Raw genomic sequence first — 22,854 nt, forward strand, 5'->3', positions numbered from 1 at the left:
GCCAAATAGGGTTTCCCTACCACATGTTGGCAACATCTTGGGTGCTCTAATGGTGCCACTCCCTTGGACAGTGTCATACTCGACCTATGTGCTAAGAAATCACATTGTTCTAGCACAATGCTGATGGTATGATGGGGTCATAGCTAAGGCACGAGGCCAGTCATACTACAAAATCTCAATGACCAAGGCCCATGTCATGGGATTATTACCACCATGCTCCACCCAGAGTTTAATAAACTATCACAACCTTACTAATGGAAGTTTTGTGTATGGTAAAAATCAAAGCTCACTGCATTCCTAAGACAATTCCAACATTCTCCGAAGACCATCCAAGGTCTTTGGTTGACTTTTTAATAATGTTATAAGGTCTTAATCCTGCGTGAAAGTATTTTTTTAGCCATAATGTTTGGATAAAGATTTCCATATCAACGCATGGTAGGGTATAGTTTGCACCAAGTATATTACCAAGACTACAAACACATACACGTCATATTGTAAGAGCTGTACCATAATCCAAGGCAAAGTTTTACTACGGCCGATCACCACATGCATAGCATACCACAGTTTAATGGAGTTTAAGATATTGCCAGTACTTGATCAACTGTGGTGTACAAAATTCTCTATTTTTTATTTAAAAAGTTCCTTGTCTTGACTGCTTTTGTGTTATTTTTTTCTTTTTTGAAAATACTGTTACTTGATCATCTGCTGGCTTTGTGTTTTACTATTTACATGTTACAGAAGGAAAACGTCAGGAAATGACCACCACAAGTCCAAATTACAATAAGTACCTTTGAAAATAAAAACACCTTATTACTAAGGATTCAAAGATTTCATATATATTTATAAAAAAAACAACACTCAAGATGAAAATTTGGTCCAAAACTTAGAAGTCTTCTCTGTTTTTCCTTGTCTTGCTGTGCTGCAGTCCTTGACTCAGAGTCCATCATGTATAAAAGCAACAAAAAAAGGACAAAGAAATGAATTGAAAACCAAAGTCAAACTAACAACAAAACATTTCGATCAGACGTAGTAGAGCCAGTAGATGAGGTTAAAAAGGGAAAAAACAGAAGGGAAGATGATGCGCGACCAGCGGTCAATGGCGTTCACATCTGTCAGGTCGGGGATTTTAATTTTCAGCTGAGAGGATCGCCTCCGTAGGCGACTGCGTTTCATCTGGGCAGACCGGTCCATGGAGTGGCGGCTGGTGGAGCGTGGCCCTATCCCACCGCTCTGCTTGCGGTATTGGATGTGTGATGAGGCTGTGCTGTCCAACTGTACCATGGACTGAGAGTTTCTTATGTCCGCCACACTGGTGGTGATCTCACCTCCTGCCACTTCGTTTGTGATCTCCAGGGTGGTCAGTAGGATGTTTCCGTGGCCATGAGGCTCTGCCTGAATGGGTAGATAATAAGATTGTCAAATAACATTTGTTAATGTACCTCTTCAAAATTCATTTCTACATTGTAGCTCAGACTGAAAACACATTTTGGTCACTGAAGTTGTGTTAACATCATGCAGCATTTGGCGTCTTTGCTTGGGAACGGTCAAGAGGAAGACTCAATGTTGACAGTGACTGGTACAATAACCAACGGATGTCCGCAGTGTAACATACAAAAAGGGTCAATTTTCACCTACATATTGACCAACATAGTGACCTTTCATCTACAGCATAAATCCACTTTCTATTTGGCCTTCTAAATCCAGAAGGTTCTGCTCAGCACGTGTTGACATTCCATTAACACAAAACATTCAAATAAACATTCTCTCCCAAGGTTCCTGCACTCACTGTGTGAACGCCAGATGTCAACATTCTTCACTCTGAATAAGTGAAGACTCCCATGATTTTATAGTTATAATTTAAATAATCATATGTGATGAATGAACAAGATGTTTAAATCAAAGGTTTGAATAACCTGTGCTTAAATCAATGGCTTTAAAATGAATATTGTTCTTACCGTGATCCATTTACATCACAAATCAGTATGTGTTTGATTTAACAACCTAATCATTATATACACTCATACACCTTACAATAAGATACATATTAAGGTAAAAAACATCTTGGTATCTGCAAGAAGGAGTGGCTTTCTGAGGGATGTTGGTAAATACTCAGAAATGTGTCAAATTCTGATTTGCCAAACTTGGCCAGAAACCATAACAAAGTAGTTTAATAAAACAAGAATAACTTCCCGAGTAAGTCGGTTTCCCACTGACCCTCGAACCGGCCAAATCAGGAAAGAAGCATTTTTGAAACCACCTTCTCCTTTGACCTCCTGTCAAAGCCTCTCTGCAACGCTGCAGCTGATACCAGACAATCAGCTCTTCTAAGAGCCAAGCAAACATCCTCCTTAGACGTAAATAAGCATTCCAGCTTTAGGACTTCACCTCAAGGGATCTCAGACTGGACGGGTTCTATCGGAGCTGTCTACGAGTTCCTGATATCAGAGGTTCACTCCACCGACAGTGACCATCGACCCCCGGGTCGAACGAGAACCTCCACACCAAGGGTGAGTAAACTTGGCACGACAGATTGCGTCTGATGAGGGTTTTATCAATAACTAACTCTCTAGTTTAGAACCAAACAACAAATTCTTTTACACAAGCAGATTTCACAATTTCTCTCAGATACAAAGAATGGTTGCTACAACATCTAGCTTCCATCACAACACCTCATATCCACCACATCATATCTCATTATTCATATCTTGTCATCTATAAATTATTAGTTTAGGAAAAATAATCAAATTCATTTTATAAACTATATGCCTGATTCTGTCTGAATTAATACGAAATGTGTTTATGATCACTAAAGAAGTAAAAATAAACTAGAATCTTCTGATTAAACATTCAAAGATCAATCAGATTGATATTTCATATTTGTATGGAATATCACATCTTACTGGTCATAATTAATATGTATTAATTGCTACAACAGGTTACATGAACATTTCGACCACAGCTTTTACGATTTTAATAGTGTTCCTAGGGACGTCCAGATACAACTTTTTCACTTCCGATATGATACAAATATTGCAGCCTTCAGTATTGACCAATACCGATATCAAGCTGAAACATATCAGCACAAATCATTCATACTTTAACCTGTTTCGTAGTGTGGAATGTATGAAAGGCTTGATCAAGTGATATTACTCAATCGGAGAACAAGAGCCAAAAACAGTATAATGAAAAAAATGGCAATTTTTTCTTCACCATCGGTTGCAAAAATGTGATCCTTAATGGACTGCTTATATCGGAGATTTTTGATGCCGTCCGATTTAATCCGATACACGGTTTTTGGACCGATACTGATTACTTCCGATATCGATATCGGAACGGGACATCCCTAGTTCCTAGTTTAGGAGAGTAGATTGTAGTTTGTGGTCAAATGTGGCCGAAAAAGGTTAAATTCATATATTGTAAATGTTCCCAAATTTTTTTTGTTTGGCTACATGTAATAAAGATAAATCTCCTGTGGCATTTCAGGTCATTTTGATTTCCAATTTTATATTAAGTAATGACTTGCCAATTCCAGTTTTGCCTTTTCGATAACCAACACAACCAATAAAATACATGAAAAATGTGACAGTGTTAGTTTAGTGACTGTTCAAATGAAGACACGCTAATTCTGCTCACCAACTGGTGTATTTCTAACACTCACTTTTAGTGCCATCTCTAAAAGGGCTATTGATACAGATCTCAATATTTTAAATAGAAATTATGAGGAATTTTTCTGTTTACATACACAGGAGAAGGCCATTTTACTTCAAACTGAAATATATAAATTATATGTTAAGTTTACAATTAAAAACTTTAAGGATTGATAGTCATGGCATGGTTGGCAGTGTAGAAAATACTTACATATTCAAAAACATTTCAGCAGATACCAAATATGAGACAGCTAAATCTGTCCTAAATACTATGAAAATGGCATTTCAATTTAAAACCATCTATGATGAAATTGGTACATATCTAACTCGTAAATTATGCATTAGGCCATGTCCACACATAGTTGGGTGTTTATAAACCCAAATACCCTGCCCTGCCCAGTTAGGAAAAAACTTGGGTTCGCATTTCTTGAGAGGGTGCTCGCTGCAGAACCACAAAGGTGGAGCTAAACCAGAGTCAGCCCCGCCCACTCACGCAAACTCAGCCTAGCCCACTGACTTCTTCTGGTTTTGTTTTTTAAATTTTATCGCAAACTAACTTGACCCACATGAATTACGGCTGTTACTAGTTTACAACTGTTAATGCTATGTTCTATGCTCCAATCAAGCAAGATAAATATAACTTGCTACATGACAAAGCCTGAATATATCCCGAAACAAAAAGGTTTCTTTTAGCAAATATCTGTCCACAGCCACTCCAACAAAAGCGGCCTACGACAGCATTTAAGGATTATTGTTGTTTTGTGGGCTCTGGTAGTCTAGTGGCATGATCGTCTAACTTAAGTTTTGCTTTCCCCTCTGCTGATGTTGGTTCAACCCTCGGTGGGGTCGGCAGCAATCTATTTAGCCAGCTGAAACATTTAATTTGTTTATATTTTAGATGTAATGTTTATTTTCCGCAAAATATTTTTGTTTCTAAAAGGTCTTTGAATTTGGTCGTTCCTAAACAGCATTTTAGTTGAAACTCTGCTCACAAATGGACTCACACTGGCTAAATAAACAAATAAATAAAAAAACAAACACATTAGTCATTATATTTTAAATGGTATACCAATAAATGGTTAAAAACCATCGACATATACAAACATTTATATTAAAAAGATAGTACTGGCAAGTGTAGCTAGAAAGGAAGAAAAAAGTTTGCGCCGCTACCAGGAGGTGAGCTTGCGCAAAATTGCTTGCCAATCTGACTCCATAAGCACTTCCCCAATGCATATGATAACAAGCTAGTGGCATTACATGTAATTGTGCCATCCAGTGTGTTTTTGTAGATGGATGTATGGTTTTTCTGGCGGTGTCTCAGTAGAAGTCATTTCAGAAATAATTTGTCAGAAAATTCACAGAATATCCAGATTTGAGAACCAAGACCAGACCCGCTTCGGAGGAGAGGACCAAATTGAAGCTGAGATGGGATGAAAATGTGTGAATGAGGCCAAAGAGGGCTTTGGGGTATTTCTTATGAGGAAATGACAATATAACGTGGTAAAAAGTTCCAAAAGTTAGATTTTTAATTATCTGGAACGTTTACAAAAACGGTTCGATTAACCTCTCAACTCAGTCCTCAATCTTGCATTTTAGATGATATTAGCTATAACACCCTCTTTGGTTCCAGAATGCTATTAAGTCTGACAACTGGAAGGAATTGGACTGACTCTGATGGAATGGGCGGGGCTGACTCTGGTGCAGCTCCACCTTCTGGTGCAGCTTCGCCTTTGTGGTTCTGCAGCGAGCACCACTTGCATTTCTTTGTGTTATGGGGTACCCTGCTATGTGTGTACTGGTAAAGTAACTGTGCACTAAGACATTTGCTGTGTTATTAGCAGACACCTGTAACCAAGCCTATATATTAGGTTTAAACTACCTTGTAGTATACTGACACAATAACTAACCTAAATCAGGTTGTAAAATTAAGAAATTATTCCTACAAAATTACACAACTGATTTTGCACATTTTAAGAAAATGTGAATTATTTTGGTAGTATCTTGTGGAATTTGTCCTTTAAAATAATTGACATCTTAAAGATGTATTGAGTGTATAGGTATACAGTAGAGTGAACCACTTCCCACAACAGGATTTGAGGTTCAATAATGCCTAACGAGGGCACTAAACAGTGGTAGAAGACATAATCAAACTTTATCAGAAGATAGTTTTTAAACTTCATGCAAGAGTGGTATAACTGCTGAAAGAAAACAGGTTAGAAAACAATCAGTTTGGGTTTACTGTATACTGGCACGAAGGCATCAACAATCACCAAACCTCCTGAAAACAATGAGGTATCCATTTCAAGAGATAAACTTAACTCATGGATCTAGGTAACACCAGTCAGTTTATTATTACACTGAAAAATGTGATTAAACATAGGAGATACAGAACTGTACATCATAACCATGCTTATGATGAGTGTGGCACAAGACTGCTCAACAGACATGAAAATTGCAAATTTTCATGCAAATGTAGCAACTGGTGAAGTCCCGTAGTAACTTAGTGGATCTCGCTGTGATTGCTTCACTGTTGCTCACGTTTCTTCAGTTTTCCCTAGGTTTTATTCAGCTCGCCTCTTTTTCGGTTGAATATTTAAAGTTACTTTTTTCGTGACTTACCTGATGCATTTGACAAGACAGAGCTGACGTGCTGCCCTCAGTCACCATCTCCGCTCCGGTCTGGTTTTTAAAAAAATTTTTTTTACTCCCTCTCTATCTCTCTCAGACACACACACCTCAATCAACATTGTTTTGTTTAACTTTGTGTGGGGCAAAATGCCAAGAACGTTAAGAAAAAAATCTGTTTAATCAAATTAAAATAAAAAAAAATATATAAAGTTGTGTCTGGTTCTAGCATTTCATATTTCCTAGTTCCTACTGCATGAGTTCAGATGTATTAATCCATGCACTTAAATATTGATGTTCTGATTTTATTGAAACACTTGTTCTGTAATAGTTCCTTTACCATTGTGATCAAAATATTTAATCTAAATTCTGAGGCTGCTCTGTAAATAGTTTTCAAATAAACAACACACATATCAACTTCTGATCAATCCATATCAATTTCAGACTTAAAACAATATATTGATGTAAACCACGCCCACTTCCGGTTAAATCATGCCCACTTCCGGGTTATGCCACGCCCATTCCGAGTACAGATACAGATAATTTAGTTGGTTGAACAGATACAGATACAGATAGTGGCGTACTCGCTCATCCCTAGTTCTCAGCTGCTTTTAGTCAAATCCCGCCCTCACCACGCCCACTTACTGCCATAAATAGTCAATGCAAAGTGCCTTGTGGATCTCATGCATATACATAAGCCGGCTGTTGCAGCGCTCCGCCAATGACATGGCGACCGTAGATCAAGGCAGATCAAGGAAGCGCAATTTCACAGAAGCAGAAATTGAGGTACCTGTGGGTGAAGAGGGGAAATGAAAGGAAGTGTTTTTGCAAAACAAATAAGAGAAAATCGACGGAGTGGCACAGAGTTGCTGAAGCCGTCAATGTTGTGAATTCTTCAGAGAGATCTGTGGCGGATATAAAAAAAATGGTCCAAACGGGATTCGATCCCCAGACTCCCAGGCGAGTCATGCACGCTAACCAGTCAGCCAAACGGATATCTCCCCTGTAAAAGTAGCCAGGGCGCATGATCAATCGTGCCACAGTGACAGGACACACACTGTCACAGACACATGACATTCTGTCTCAATCTGTCCCCCTGCTGATATTCTGCATTCCGTATTCTGCGCTTCAGGCTGTGTGTGTGTGTGTGCGTGCGTGCGCGCATGTGTGAGTGTGCGCACATGTGTGTGTGTGTGCGTGGTCTTGTTCTGTGTGAAAACGAAGCAGTACAAGTGATAATGCTGCAGGATTTCATAATTATATCCTTCTCAGCAGCAGCACTGCAGGTGCTCTCCATGTCCAACATGTGTGTGAGCCAGGTCCTTAGTCAACTTAAAGTTGCGCACATTTGTCCGCTAAGTTTTCTTTCATAAATCCCAAAGTTTGCGTGGAAAGTTGCTTACGCAGTTTTGCGACCCCGTTTTGAGCGTAAGCAAGCTTGATAAATGAGGCCCCAGAAGAAGTGCAGTTTTTTTGGTGCTCTGTGAGAAAACAAAGCACAGTGAATTACAGCATTGCGAGGGGGTTTCTGCCAATTTCTTTGATATTGGGCGTTTAGAAAGGGCATTTTAAAGCAGCGCGTATTTTGCCTATTTTCCTTTCCTTCTATTCTGCTTCACCAGCAACTCTTCTAGTTTTACAAATGCCGGTTGTTTTGGGCGACATCTGCTGATGTAATTTCCTACTGAGTTACTATTGAGTACAGGCTATCTCTAACAACTGCTGCAAGGTTATTGTGGAGCAGGTTATTGGGGTCAGACAGTAACGGGGCTCTACCATGCACTCCCACCCTTAGTGCAATTCATCAATCCTTCCGTTAAGAGGGCGTTAACGTAAAACAGAGCACTTTCAGAAGAAAACCAAACTTAAGGTGCACAGAATTTATCTTAGGGAACTTTTGAAGGATTTGATTGATGAGTTGATTAAGGCTAGACACCTGTATTTTGCTCAACTGATATTCGCTAAGAAGAGAAACTTGAATCAGAATCAGAAGGGTTTTATTGCCATATGTGCGAGAATCACAACATTAGGAATTGCTGCGGTACTTGGTGCAAGAAAAATAAATGATAATGGTGCCATTTGAAAAAAATTTATCATTCAGTGTCTCTGCCTAACCCTCAAAACCCAGCTTAATGCAAAAAAGTGCCTCCAGCATTTCAGAGCAAAGGTAGATAATAATATAAATAATATTTAAAAAAAACATTCCTGCCAGTGTTGTCTGATAAAGCCCTGACGTCTACTTCTCCCAGAATGTGGTCCCAGTTTGAGGCCATGCCTCTTACGGATGCCTTATCCTTACTCCATAAATGGAGGCCTTCTTCTTACCCATCTGTCATTCCTGTCACCCTTCTGAGAGATGTTTCAGTTATCATTGCCCCCACTATTATGGATCTCATGAATTTGTCCTTGGCAGCCGGGGTGACAACCACTGCTAAAAAAACAGGCTTGAGCTTCTGAGGTTGGAAACTATTTCAAAACCAGGTACTCCATCTCCTAGCCAATCAGTGGCCGACAGTTGCGATGTCAGCCTGGCTCATCCCTTGGAACCACAACAAAGCAGGGACAGAAGTAGACGGAAAGTAGGCGTAAAATACAGAACCAAGCTGTTGGAAAAAGTGGCCAGACCATACCGCACCCTCCCGAATCACGCAAACTAGTGCTGTTGGCTATTTGTACTCGTTACCGGTGGGCCAAATAATTAGCTAGTTTAGTGGTGTCTCTTATCACTTCTAGGCTGACTATACTCAGCTGAAAGGTTCTGTCTCAGAGAAACAGCTGCTTGGGCTATCAGCTCTGTTTTATTTGACTGCGGTTGAACATTGTCTCAATGCTAAACTACTGCAACTGACTGTGACAAAGACAGAGTCAGTAATAATGGCCCCTAAACAAAAAACTTAAGCTATCAGAGACTACTTAGGTAGCCTAAATTCATCTGTGAAATCAAGGCAGTGGAATTAAAGTTTGATATTTGACCCTGAGATGTCCCTATCAGGCCACGTTAGCATGCTAGTTAGGAACTGCTTTTTGCAGTTAAGAAATATTGCAAAGTTGCACTTTTTGCTCTCCAGACTTGACTTGAAAATGTTGATCCACACAATTATCACTTCCTATTTGGACTACTGTAATATTCGATACCCATTTATTAGTAAGAAAGACATGGCACGCCTCCAATTGATGAAAAATGCTGCTGTCTGGCTGTCCACTCTGCTGCTTGGAGTGCTGCACTATTTGCTCGTACAGTTTGGAGTGCATTTAAATTCTGGTTTTGCATAGGTTGGCATCAGTTGCAGACATTCCTATCTCTCGCACTCTTAAGCCCTTTTCAGACTGACATTCTGGAACATTTGTGGACAATTCAATCCGGTTTTTAACCGGAACTGTGTTTTCAGACACACCACTTTTATACCGGAACTTGTCCTTTCGGCTGCGTTCACACAGCAGGGAAAAGTTCCAGATGTCTGACGGCGGCGGGGGGTGGGGTGGGGGGATCGGACTTATGTTAAGAAGAAGAAGAAGAAAATATCATTTCTATAGCGCCTCTCAAGATAAAAATCACGAGGCACTTAAGCATAATTCTGCACACACGAAGACGCATAAGAGACCTGGATGATGATGCTCAATGGTTAAAGGAATCACGGAAGCGGTGTGAAGCGCTCCGTCGCGCGTCTAGCGTTACCGTAGGAGGCGAGCCGCCGTGGTTCGCCGCTTGCTACAGCAGCTGGCTATCTAGGTGCGCACAGCATCCCCCGGTCCCCTCCTCCTCCCCCTCCCCCTTGTCCGGAACTCTACCTCACCAGTCTGAAGCAGCCACCCTGTCCGTAACAAGTCCGGACCTGTTACTAGGGGCTTCGTCCGGTTAAATTCCGGAACACGTTATCCGGATGTTTGTATTCAGACACAAAGGTCTCACGGACAGAGTCCGGAACATTTCCTAAGGGGGCTTTAGATATGTGGATCTTCAATTGCTTGTGACCTTGCATACTCAGTTTAAGAGCATAGGGGACCACGATTTCCAGGTCTTTGCTCCTACCCTATGGAATGCGCTTATTTTGAGACTTTGTTCTTTGCCCCCAGTGGAGGATTTTATAAAGCTCACCTGTTTTTACCGGCTTTATTTTAGTATTTTACAGGTTTAGTTCAACCATATTTTATCGTTGAGGTTTTATTGCTTGTTTTATTGATCGCTGTATGTATGTATGTTGTTTTATCTCTTCTCTTTGATTTGACTTTCTGTGACAAGGTCTCTGAATTTTATTTCCATGATGAGTGCTATATAAATAAAGTTGTGTTGGGTTACAACCAATTGCCATGAGTTTAACCACAAGTTCTGCTTAGTGACTCAACCGGGCCATTTGCAAGTACCTATCCCTGTTCAGGTATTCCGTTGGTTCCTGAAGTGGCCCGGAAATAAGTCCTTTCGGCTAGCACATGCATGCCGCGAACTTCCAGTAAAATCACCCTTAAGTTCCAATAGTGGAAACCAGCCTATAAGCTCACTTATTTTGACAAGAAACTTTGTGAGGTTATTCGTAACTAGCACATTGTGGCCACCTATTGACTTCAAGTATCATAGACACATGAGTCACATGTAAGCTTTGGTACAAATGTATTATGAGCATATTAGTAAGATTTCAAGCTACGTCAGGATCTTTAAAACACAGCTGATTAAAGACTGATGCTAATATTATTGTGAACTTTTTATTATTATTATTCAATAAAAGTGTTAGACGTGGGAGGGGGACCTCTACAGTGACTACCTACTAGAAGTCTTCATTGATGCAACACATCCTGACATGCGCCATGAACAAAATGACTTCACTGATGAGTTCAATGAGGAGGGCTTTACAACAACATGCATTAAGAATGAGCTCGAAGGAGAACAAACGGCATCTAACACATCATTTCTCACAATGTAAGCATGAGAATCAATTTTAGAAACGTAATGTTATGGAGATGTCTGTTCTTGCAAAATTCATGACATGGATAGGTGGGATTTGCATCAAAGCAAAAAAAGAAAGAAAATTGACCATATCCATGTCAGCTGATGGGCGATGGGAGAGCGGACTTGAGGATTTTTAAAAACAACTCACCGAGCGTGAGTGGCGTAGACCTTTAACCTGATTGGACCGTTTTAGGGATGCGGTCCTACTACCTGCCTCCTGAGAAGATGAAAATGTTCAGCGACATCTGAAGGCAAATCCCTGAAAATTTATTTGTGTGCGGCTGGTTGTTATTACTCATCAATGACAGTAGGAATTTCCACCAATTACGTGTTTGATTTGTTGTTGCAGAAAAACACACCAAATAATTTTATACACCATTATCACTCCATTGACCATAAATCCAGTTATTCAACTCAAACATACCCTTGCTGCATCATATTTGGCTGCTCTCTCGTTGTTGGCCTTCTCTGCCTTTTCCGCCAACTTCTTTTGCATCTGAGGCCCCCTTCCGAAGAATATGTAGTTGACAAAGGCGTACTCTAGAAGTGCCAGGAAGACCATGACGAAGCAACCCATCAGGTACATGTCGATGGCCTTCACATAAGGGATCTTTGGTAGTGTCTCCCTTAAGTGGGTGTTGATGGTGGTCATGGTCAGCACAGTGGTGATGCCTGAAGTCGAAAGAAAATAATTTTATTTTTGACAAAAAAGTAGCAAAAATTAACTGATAACCATCTGAAACTAGACAAATGGCAAGTTTCTAGAAACACACTGAATGATCAGAATGAAATATTTCTTGAAGTGTTTGTTCAGTGTGTGTTATATACGAGATAAGTCAAGTTAAAAGGATTCTTCAAATGTGAAACACAACAGGAACCTTGTTGAAGTTCGGGAGTGAACTCTCTATGAACTCTGACAGGATTTTAAACAACTTCTAAACAGCTTCAACCTCCAAGTTGAACAAATTGAAAAATCTTCAAAAATTGTTTCATTTGAACTAGAATTGTATTTAAAGTGACCGCAAGTATTTTCCCTAGTGATAAGGGGAAGTACATACCTAAATCACTGCAAGCAAGCTCTATTTTTGTGTCTGACTAAGACATCACAAACAGATGGTCAATAGTAGGAATGTAAGAAAATATCGATATGTCAATATATCGTGATTTTTTTCCTGCAATATTATGTCAATATTCAAAAACTGTTTATCAAAGAATTTACATGTAAATATTTTTTGTATTTTCTTTTCTTTTGGTGTAATTCAAACATAGACCACTAGTCAGCAGCAGTGTGCAATGGGTTTTGTTTCCACCATTGAAATGTAAATCCCTCTGTTATGGTTCAGATACCTCATTTTAAACATGTTAAGTATCAGTTTGGACTGTTTATTGAATATTCCTACAATGAACTCAGTCTAACAAAATCATTAAGAACGTCTGACTGAACGTATCACAATATATCGTGATATACTGTATGTATCGTCTGCGATGGACTGGCTCTCTGTCCAGGGTGTACCCCGCCTGATTGCCCATTGACCGCTGGAGATGGGCACCAGCCCCCCGCGACCCTACGTGGACGAAGCGGGTTCAGACAATGGATGGATGGATGGATGGATGGATTGTATGTATCGCCAAAATTTCACCAATACACATCCCTAGCCATTAGGGCAAAAAATATCTGGGAGTGCAATTTTTGAGTGAGAACGTATTTTTCTTTCTTCACTGGCAACGAGCAAAGAGGTAAATGTGTAAAACGTTTATGAACGGTGAGGGTTTTGTAAATGCTTTTTGTATGAAATATGCTACATAAATAAAGCTGCCCTATCTTTTGTCCTCACAGGTTCACGTAAAAGGAAACATTGCGTCTAATATGGCGTTGCCCAGAGACGTAGACCTGCTCCCGAGTATAAGTTACAAAGTTGCCAGTATGTTTCAACAACTGGGCATCATTTAATTCATTTTCAACAACATTCCAATGGATATTTTGAGAGATTATTACTAAAAACTACATATGGTCTCTTTAATGTTAAAAATAACTTTCTTTTAAATTTTTGCAATCAATAAGTTAAATGGTCCCAAGCTACATATTTACCCATATTTTTATAGGAAAACTACAGCAAATTCATTAGTTCTGGCCAGTTAATTAAAGAGCAAGTCACCCCCAAATCAACAATTTTTTTCTGATAAACTACATAAATGTGTGTCTAATCGTGCTGCAGACACGTGTAGTCAATAGTTTAGCACTTTAGTGCATTTTAGTTAAAATTTAAATTTTCTGCCTAGAACTGTCAGTGTTGTGCCATTGTCAGGTAAAAACTCTTCACTGCATTTGAATTTAAATCTGCCACCGCTATTGGCTAAGAGGTATGCTATGATGTAAACTGGTACATTATGATGCCACAATGTCGTGAGTGTGTGTATTTGTTAGTGGCTCCACCCTCTCGGTCTGCTAGGCAACAGCATTTGTTGCAGTTTTCAAACATGAAGTAGGAGTGAAGTACGCTTCTTGTAAGGGGTGACTTGCTCTTTAAGGTCAAAATGAATCCTACCAAAAGCATCTGTTACTATAGAAACATGGGACGTTTTCACAGAGAGCTGTTGCTTCTTCTGTTAGTAAGGACCTGCATTGACCCATAAAACAATAATTATGCTGCTCTGTGATTGCCTTCCAAAAAGGAATAGAAGCATTGCAAACCCTCCTTTTCTTTTATTCCAGCACTCATAAAACACTTTGCTGATTCCTTTTTCATGTCGGAACTTATTTGACTCACGTAAAAACAATGGAGGTGGATGCTTAACCTCTGCTTCATTGAAATTCTAAGGTCTGCCTAAAAACACCCAACTGGCCCTTGGTCAACCAGCAGAAAATAACTCATTTGAATAGTGGTGCAGGTTCCTGGCTCCCAGCACATACTAACCTTACCCTCTAAGGGCTAATGAATGTCTATGCTCATGTATAAGGAACCTAAGCTCCTTCCATTTAAACGTCCCAAGGGAGTCAAGATACTGGAGCATATATTGAAATAATAGAATTATCAAACCCACATAAAACGACCCTAACACAGTAGGTGTACCACACTGAATGTTAGAGGTGGACAGGGATTTTGATCCAATCAGTGAGAACAGGACGTGCACATTGATTAGATGCGGTTTTTCCAGGATTGTATGTTTCAAATGTGATTAAAATTATTCTTTATTTTCACAAAAAAAGTCATTTTTTTTAGACGTCATCAGTAAGTGAGGTATCTCAATGTTTTCATAACAAATCTCTTACATGAGACTGAGCTCTAACGTGTCACATAATATAACAAGCCAAATGAAAATCAAACATTTCAAATGGACCGAATGACAGCTGCTAATGTTGGCCCTGCCCTGCTTCACCTCCACATTAAAGTCCCTTTATCAGTGTCCATCCTAGAGCTCCTCTCTGACCTTCATGCTTATTTAGAGCAGCTGATTTTTAAAGTTAGCAGAGTTCATCCTTGGTAGTGGGTTCACTCACTCATTTAACTGTTCACCACTGGAATCAGTTTGTTCATTCAAAACTTCCTAAATAATCCTCCAATCATTCAACTGGAGTCCTTAAGCGTCCCGTAACGTCCATCCTGTCCGAAAACGCCTTGGGCGTCCAGGTAGGACTACTATGTCTCCTCACCACACAGCCTGTGAAGGTTGGTGTCCAAACATTAACGTTTAATGTTAATTAATGCATTTATCTCCTCTTGTAACACAAGTTAACATGTTTTAAAAGTTTACACCTCCCAGACCAAAGATAGGGACAATATATGATAAAATACTAGGGAGCCTAAGTCTCCTCCCTTTCCGGTTGGCTCATGGGTCCCCGGAAGAACGAAAAAATGACAGCAAAAACACTCTTTTCTAATCTGCTTTGCCTTACGCCCTGCATCGCACATATGTTGTACTGCAATTTAAATTAAAAGCAATGATGGATGTTTCGACCACGCCAGTCACGTACTTCGAGATTTATCAGCTTGCATAAGTTCGTAATTAGCATGACTACACACCAGAAATCGGCACGTAGCATATATGACGTCACCAAATAATCTCCTCTCCCCAAAATAGCTGCTACTGACCAAATGACCACATTTATGGTGGTTCTTTCCTCCTGTGGGAAATTTGCTGAACTTACAGCCTTTTTCCCTTAGTTTTCTCCGTGTCTGGTTCGATGACGTCACTTTCGTTAAGGACATTTGTAGTCCTGGACTCATTTTCACACAAAACCTAAAATATTGTTTCCCCCCGTTCGAAAATGAGCACGTTCTTTAAAATTCACGGACATCATATGTGAAATCCATGGCGCAAAACAAGTGGAATTAGAAAATAGCCTTTTTTGCCCATTGACTTGTATTCATTGTTTCGTTTATCCGGGGACCCGTGGTCCAGAAGTAGATGGGCGTGCCTTAGGCTCCCTATTGCAGACACTATTGTGACATCATTATTTATAAACTATAAGTTATTTTCGTGAGCCAATACTTCAATGATGAAATAAGATACCTGGATGTGATGAAACCATGCTGTCTTATATATGTAACACACACACACACGCACGCACGCACGCACGCACGCACGCGCACACACACACACACACACACACACACACAGCAGCAGCATTTTAGAATAATTTAATTACTAATTTAACTACATTGAACTGCTTTTGCAATAATTTAATCTCTTATTCTTGAGTAAAATCAAGAAACAAGCTAAAACATCACATATCTGTGGCACCAAGAAGCAACATAATGCATACACATACAGGGATGGAGCACAATGTTTACAACTGAATTAGCTCCAGTATTAAGTGTTGATTTGCACAAACAAGATGTTTAAACTCACGGAGGCTGCCTGCAGGTTTTTTGTTTTCTGAGCAAAGCTCTGGAAATCAGCTTGTTATGAGTGCTAAACGCTCTTTTGCAGCTGCAGTGCGGAACAGTTGGAGTAACACATTTGAAAAACGGAACCGAATCCGGCTACAGAACTGAGCAGAATACTAACGTAACACCGGTGCCAGGTTTCAACCAACAGGAGAGGGAGGGAGAGACGGGTAAACAGTGAGTGCATCATGGGGACCGGACAGATGTTTCCGAGCAAAACTGTGTGAAAAGTGTGGCTGTTTAACGTCTTCACTATAAAAAGTGTACACCCATACCTCCCATGGCTGAGACGCGTAATATTTTTTATTTATTAAGCCTATAATTGTTTTACTCAGTAACGGATATGTTTGAAAATGTAGCGAAGTACAATTCTTTTAAAATAACATACTCAAGTAAAAGTACAGATTTTAAAAACGACTTAAAAAGTATAAATACACAAAAAGGCTACTCAGTTACAGTAATGTAAGTAAATGTAATTTGTTACTTTCCACTTCTGCTGAATGTATATTTTTATAGTCAAAATCAAGGGCTATAAAACAGGACTACACAATATAACTGAAACTGCGGTATTATGGTTTTCAAAAAAATAACAAAATACATTTTTTATTTATCCTCTCAATTACTTTTTTGTCACATACATGTACTTTACTAGCCTATAAACCTAGACAAAACATAGCAGAAACAAAATTATTTTTTTGCAGGCCCAAACAGTCTTGAGTCTTGTCCCTATCTGTTTGGTGGGCGGGATGATTCGACGGAGCAGAATAATTTAGATGGCAAAGGCTTGTTTGAAATTGTTTTGCATCAACTTTGAACAACTTAGATACAGCTTTTCTTTGAGTCAAGGGCAGATAGAGGCACTTACCGTATTTTCACGACCATAGGGAGCACCGTGGTATAGGGCGCAGCTTCAGTTACGGGTGTCTTTTTGGTATTTAACACATACAAAAGGTGCACCGGGTTATAGGGCGCGGGCACGGTAAAACGTACCGGTAAAACATCTGTGCGGGCTCGGGACTCAGAACATATCAGTGCAAACCAGACATTGTGAAAATTATAAACAGCCAAAAGCATGCTTCACTTTACTGGTCTAGTCCTGGTTCAGACCTGGTTTAGAGCGCACGTGCACTTCCTCATTGCGTGCGCTGACGGCTCGTGCTCTTCTTATGCGCTGATGCGCTGTGTTGAAGTTCAGAATGTGTTTACCGGTAGTTGGTGGATTTAACCACATAAAATTTCCACAAGAACAAAATCATATGTGTGTTATTAATAGTAATAATATAATAATAATAATAATAATAATAATAATAATAATACTTCCTCCACTTGCGAACCATGGACTCATTAATGCTCAATTCTCTCGCCGCTGATCTATTCCCATGTTTCTCCGCGTAGCTGATCGCTTGCAGTTTAAACTGTGCTTCATAGGCGTGTCTCTTATGGGCCATTCCCATCTGTACCGGGTCGGCCCGGGCCGGGTAGCGTAGGTTGTTTACATATCTGGGTGGCCTGGTATTTTTCCGGGCCAACCAAGGCTCATTCTCAGCCCTCTTCTCGAGGGTGTCTGCTTCAGGCCGACCAGGGCCAACACACCCACTGCTGACAGCAAATTCACACCTTCCATTAGAGCAAGCCTCTGATTGGTGGGTAGAATCAGCCCACATGGGCTTAAGACAAGGATGTGTGGAATCAACCGGGCCAGGCTGGGGCCGACTGGGGCTACCCGGCCTGGGCCGACCCGGTACAGATGGGAATAGCCCATTAGCAGGTGCCATTCTCAGGGTTGTCAGAACAATGTTCAGCAAAGCGCGCATACCTGCCCTTTTGAACTATTCGGGGTCTGTCTTCGCTCACGTCCGCACGTTCACGCCACACCCCTTGCCGTTCTCGCCACGCCCCTTGTCTTCTACTACGTTCACGTCTCACAACAACACAATAGGCGCACCGCACCATAGGGCGCGGCGAACATTTAGGAGAAAATTTAAGACTTTTAGGTGCGCCTTATGGTCGTGAAAATACGGTAAGTCCTTTATTTAAAAAAGGATGTATTTGTGTATTTGACAGTGTAAGGCAGATTTTCCTGTTGACTGACATTCGTAGAGGTGAGTAAGGCTTTACGACATCATTGTTCATTGTCCAATAGCATGCAGAGACAGTTTGAAAGACAAACATAGATTCCGCCTCACGACTGAGTTCTGTCTGTGGGTCATGGCCAGACTATTTATTCACATGTATATAGTGGCTTGGCAGGATAGTACTTTACTTCATTCAGTAACTAATATTACTTTACTCAAAAGATAATCAAAGTAAAAACAACAATTGTGAAAATTTCTACCACAGAAAACAAACTAGAAGTTGTTGTAAAGCTTAACTTGACTAAACTCTTTCCTGTTTCTTTCCACCAACTTTCATGGAATTTTTGGTTGCAAATCCACTCTGGCGTGCAATTTGGCCCATGAAAGTTTTTGCGTGTTGCACTTGATAACTCCAAGACACATTTTGTTCGCATTCACACATACCCTGACCTTTTGCTACGCAATAAAAGTGTCTAATGTCATTACAGATATAGGGCAAACATTTCTACGCTTGTTAATTTTCTTGCATTGGATATAAATGGAGCCTATCAACGGCACGGTGGCTCATATAACACACACTGATGTGATTTTTGGTGGTTGAGTGTCATAAAGTACAGCGGAGAGACAGGAACCAGTTGGAGGGGTGTGTTAGGAGGAAGCTGGATCGCTAAGGTCAGTCTAGCCACTAGTGTGATTTATTGGCACATTACAAGGTTAGTACCACTTATGTGTGTGCATGTGAAAGCGCATGCCTCAATTGGATGGGGCGATTGGATGGTGCTCCTTTTTTGTACTCAACAACAGCCTTTTTCTTTATAGGCGTTCTCTTAGCTGTGCCATTTTTCTCTGTCCTTCACTCCCCTGCTTCGCTGCCTTGCTCCCTCCCTCGCTTCTTGTTCGGACAATTTAATCAAGAGGCCAGGCGCCCACGGGCCTCCCCTACTTTCTCATCATGCTTTTGTGCTCTCTGGAGAGAAATAGGGTTCCTCTTACTTTAGACCTTGCTCGCTTACAACTGTCTGCATCGTTGCTTTGTGCACCGAGGCTTCTCCGTTTCTTCCCTCTGTTTTCAATCATCCACCAGTTCCCAACCACGATTCATCTCTGACTTCTCAAACAGCACCTTATCTAAAATGTCCTCAAGTCTCTTCTCCACCTTTATAGCTCAAGCAAAGGTGCTCTGCAATCAAATTTCCTCTAATCATAGACCAGTGTGCAGTTACCAACACAGCTTAACAATATACAAAGAAGGTAGGATGTTGATTGCAATCAAGCAAGTAAAATGGAAATGAATGTTAACTACTTCAGTTTATGTCTACAGCAAACAAAAGAGACATTTTAAAAGTCTGGAGGATCATCTTCCGTTACACTAAATGTGCTCCCAACTAACGCCCACACCTCAACTCTTCATATAAAATGATTAGGAATGAGGGGCATGACTCTGGGAAATGGGATGCAACAAGATTAGGGCGTGAGCGGGTAATTTGTAACTTTGCAATCCTTCGGAGTTGCTCGGGAAAATGAGATTCTCCTTCAAACAATCCAATTGTTTGCCTGCTGCCTCCTTGAATTGATTTCCCACCGATCATTATGATGCTCTTACCGGCAGGTTGGCACACTTTCCTTTTTACAATCAAGCTACCTGCTGAGAGCTCGCCGCTCTCCACGAGATATCCGAGCGGACCTCCGGTTACCTCTCAGTTGCAGAGGCCCACACCGGATATCCATTTGCTCACAAACACACAAAATCGGACTGACGCTCCAAAGCACACGGTAATGACCGGACGTTGCATGCAAGCCTCAACAAATGGAGACTAAGCAGCGCAACACATTCAGAGAATGTGAACACACTCAGGTCAACACTGGGGGAGAGAGATGGATGCTGCTGAAAGGTAATGGATAAGAGCATGTTCTCCAAAAAGCATTACGATGTGTTAAGGTCATTATCAGTCCATTATCTATCCATACATAGAAGATTGAAGAGTCAAAATGACAATCAGTTAGCATGGTCAGATTGAAATGTTTGACCCTGACAACCGCTGTTACTTTCACCACTGACCTCCTGACTCCAACCCCGTTAACCGTAACTTAACGTTTAAAAACAAACGGTATTCCATAACTGAATCAAACTCCCCTTCCAATAGAAAAATATATTGGAATATATTCTAAGATATATAGTAACATATTGAACAATATAATTCAATATGTAGAAATCTGATAACTCATTCTAAAATATATGCAAAGTTACATGAACACCAAATATCTGAACATATATAGTATATTCATACACATACAAATGTGTGTGTTCATATATACATACATATATATTTATATATACATGAGAGAGATAGAGAGGTATAGCATTCATATATATATATATATATATATATATATATATATATATATATATATATATATATTTATATATAAAAGAATAAAAAGTCAAATGTAATCATGTATATGAGGTGATTTAGGCCATATAAAGCAAGAACAATATAAAAAATTGCCCTTTTAGTTAATCAATTTTAATAAATGAAAGATATGACAAAATGTATCAGTATGTAAAGTATTATACTATCACATATCTACATGTAACATATAATTTTATGTAAATTGTAATATATGAAACGCAACACTTATGTACTATTACATATATTGCTATATATTATAAAGATATATAATTAGATATATATGACAATTTATTTCAGTGGTATATTATTTCTTATATGATGGGTCACTTACGTAAATATATAACGGAATATATTCGCCAATATATGAAAAGTTGCAATTCCTTATGTATTGCTACATATATTGCTTTATATTAAACGAGGTTCGTTTTAATATTAAAAAGAGGACATAATGAACATTGTAAAGGATATATTGCTTTTTATTCCGCTGGTATATTGTGTAATATATTTCTGACACCTCAGATTTTCCTACATTTTTGCTTTCGTATATTGTTCATCCAATCCAATCCAATCCAATCCAATTTTATTTATTAAGCGCATTCAACGTGGCATTACATCAATATATGGTTACAAGGGCTGGGCGATATGGCCTAAAATCCATATCACGATATATTGAGGATTTCACCTCGATAACGATAAATGGACGATAAGTACATGTATGCGCAAAAAAAAAGTTGTCCACTAGATGGGGCTGTCACATGTATTACGTTTAGTCACATTTTTAAGTGATACAGCTTCTTAAAGGGACATGAATGTTGCCAACCTACACATCTTTCATTTTTTTAGTATCAAATTTATTGACATGGGAAAAATTATCTCGATAAGAGTCAGAAATTTCAATAATGATACATTATAATTTATTGCCCAGCCCTAATGGTTACATATATTTTTCTTGCATAAGGGTCTGGTAAACCAGCTTACACTGATTTAATGTACTGTTTTTGCTGTGGCATTGAGTAGGTGGCGAAAAAACTCCTCCAAACTTTGCTCAATTTAATCAAGCTGCCCCAGAACACCAGACTATTCTGTCCCTCTGAGAGTCCATGGTCCAAGCAAAGTTTTTAGATATTACCTTAACAGCCTTCATGTTACTGTTTATTACTTCTGACCCAAGTGATTTTGAGTCAACATTATACAAAGACAAAGCTCACAGCAGCCTCCTCCAGGAACGGCAATGATTACAAACCAAAAAACCTCTGTCTGTGGTTTGTTTATTGCTCGCAGGGGCCCTGTGGTGACCGGGCATTCCTTAATAAGAGCTGGAAATATGCTCATTAGAGATGGAGGGTAATTATGGGCTGCCTTGGATCTCAGGAAGAGCATTAATGCATTTTAAAAACATCTTTATTGTTATTATAAGTTAAGATTTTCATTCATCACACAGTTTGAAAGTAATTTGTTGTACTTGTGGAAAATTAGAGCAAGGTAATTCAATGAAATAACCAGTTTTCACTTGCTGTGGGCCAACCAGTCACAAGTTAGTCTTTACGTTAGCAAGTTTTGAGAAAAGAGAAGGCAACTGGGCTTCCTTACATTCTTGGAAGAAATTTCACATGTCATTTGAGGAGCTTTCCTTGCAAACAGAGAAGTGCAAAGTACCAAACTTCACCATTTTACAAATCACTCCCTTGACGCTCCCTCCAAGGGGGTGTTGGGGTCTTTGTTGTCTACATTTTTGGTAATCCATCAGATCGAGAAGGATCATGACCAGAACACGATTCTAACTTCTAAAAGAACAATGGTGTGCACCAGAGAAAAAACTTCTGGCATCGGTATTTAACTAATTCACTGCCATTGACGACTAAAGTTGTCATTTGCATGTTTTTTTACTGTGTGGGCGTCTGAACGAGCCCCCGCAACATGCAAACAAACATCCCAGCTCTAAAGCCAATCTTCATCCGCGTACGTCACACATCACGTGACCAGGAAGCAGAGAATCCATGTGTTAGGAGATCGTTTTGGGCCGCTGCTGTAAAAAAAAAGGTGAGGCGTGAACCGGAAAAGCTTCTGCCGATCACAATTCCACAACGAACTATGAAAGAACGGATAACGCTCAAAACGTGCGGATTCTTCCTGATGTAAGAGATGAGTCTACTTAAGAAATATCACTCGAGAGGGAGTGCGTTGTTGCTGAATATCAGCACTGGTGTGATTCGGTCGTAGGCACGAGGCCGCAATTCCATTTATTGTACATTCACTGAAATACGT

At 39.8% G+C, this 22,854-nt stretch overlaps 1 protein-coding gene across 4 annotated transcripts in view; it reads right to left on the minus strand.

Moving 5' to 3' along the window:
• Nucleotides 1–880: 880 nt before the first annotated feature.
• Nucleotides 881–22,854, minus strand: part of LOC107381054 (gamma-aminobutyric acid receptor subunit beta-3) — a 108,594-nt gene continuing 86,620 nt past the window's right edge. For 2 of the 4 annotated variants that reach the window (XM_054743155.2, XM_054743157.2), the window contains 3 exons: nt 11,639–11,886; nt 11,363–11,431; nt 881–1,392 (listed from right to left, as the gene is read on the minus strand). In XM_054743155.2, the coding sequence (XP_054599130.1) occupies nt 1,021–1,392; nt 11,363–11,431; nt 11,639–11,886 (689 nt within the window). In that variant the 3' untranslated portion in view covers nt 881–1,020. The remainder of the gene's footprint in view (nt 1,393–11,362; nt 11,432–11,638; nt 11,887–22,854) is intronic. The other 2 variants (XM_054743156.2, XM_054743158.2) reach the window with 1 other exon arrangement.

Source organism: Nothobranchius furzeri, chromosome 14 (genome assembly GCF_043380555.1).
Source record: "Nothobranchius furzeri strain GRZ-AD chromosome 14, NfurGRZ-RIMD1, whole genome shotgun sequence".
Taxonomy (NCBI): Eukaryota; Metazoa; Chordata; class Actinopteri; order Cyprinodontiformes; family Nothobranchiidae; genus Nothobranchius; species Nothobranchius furzeri.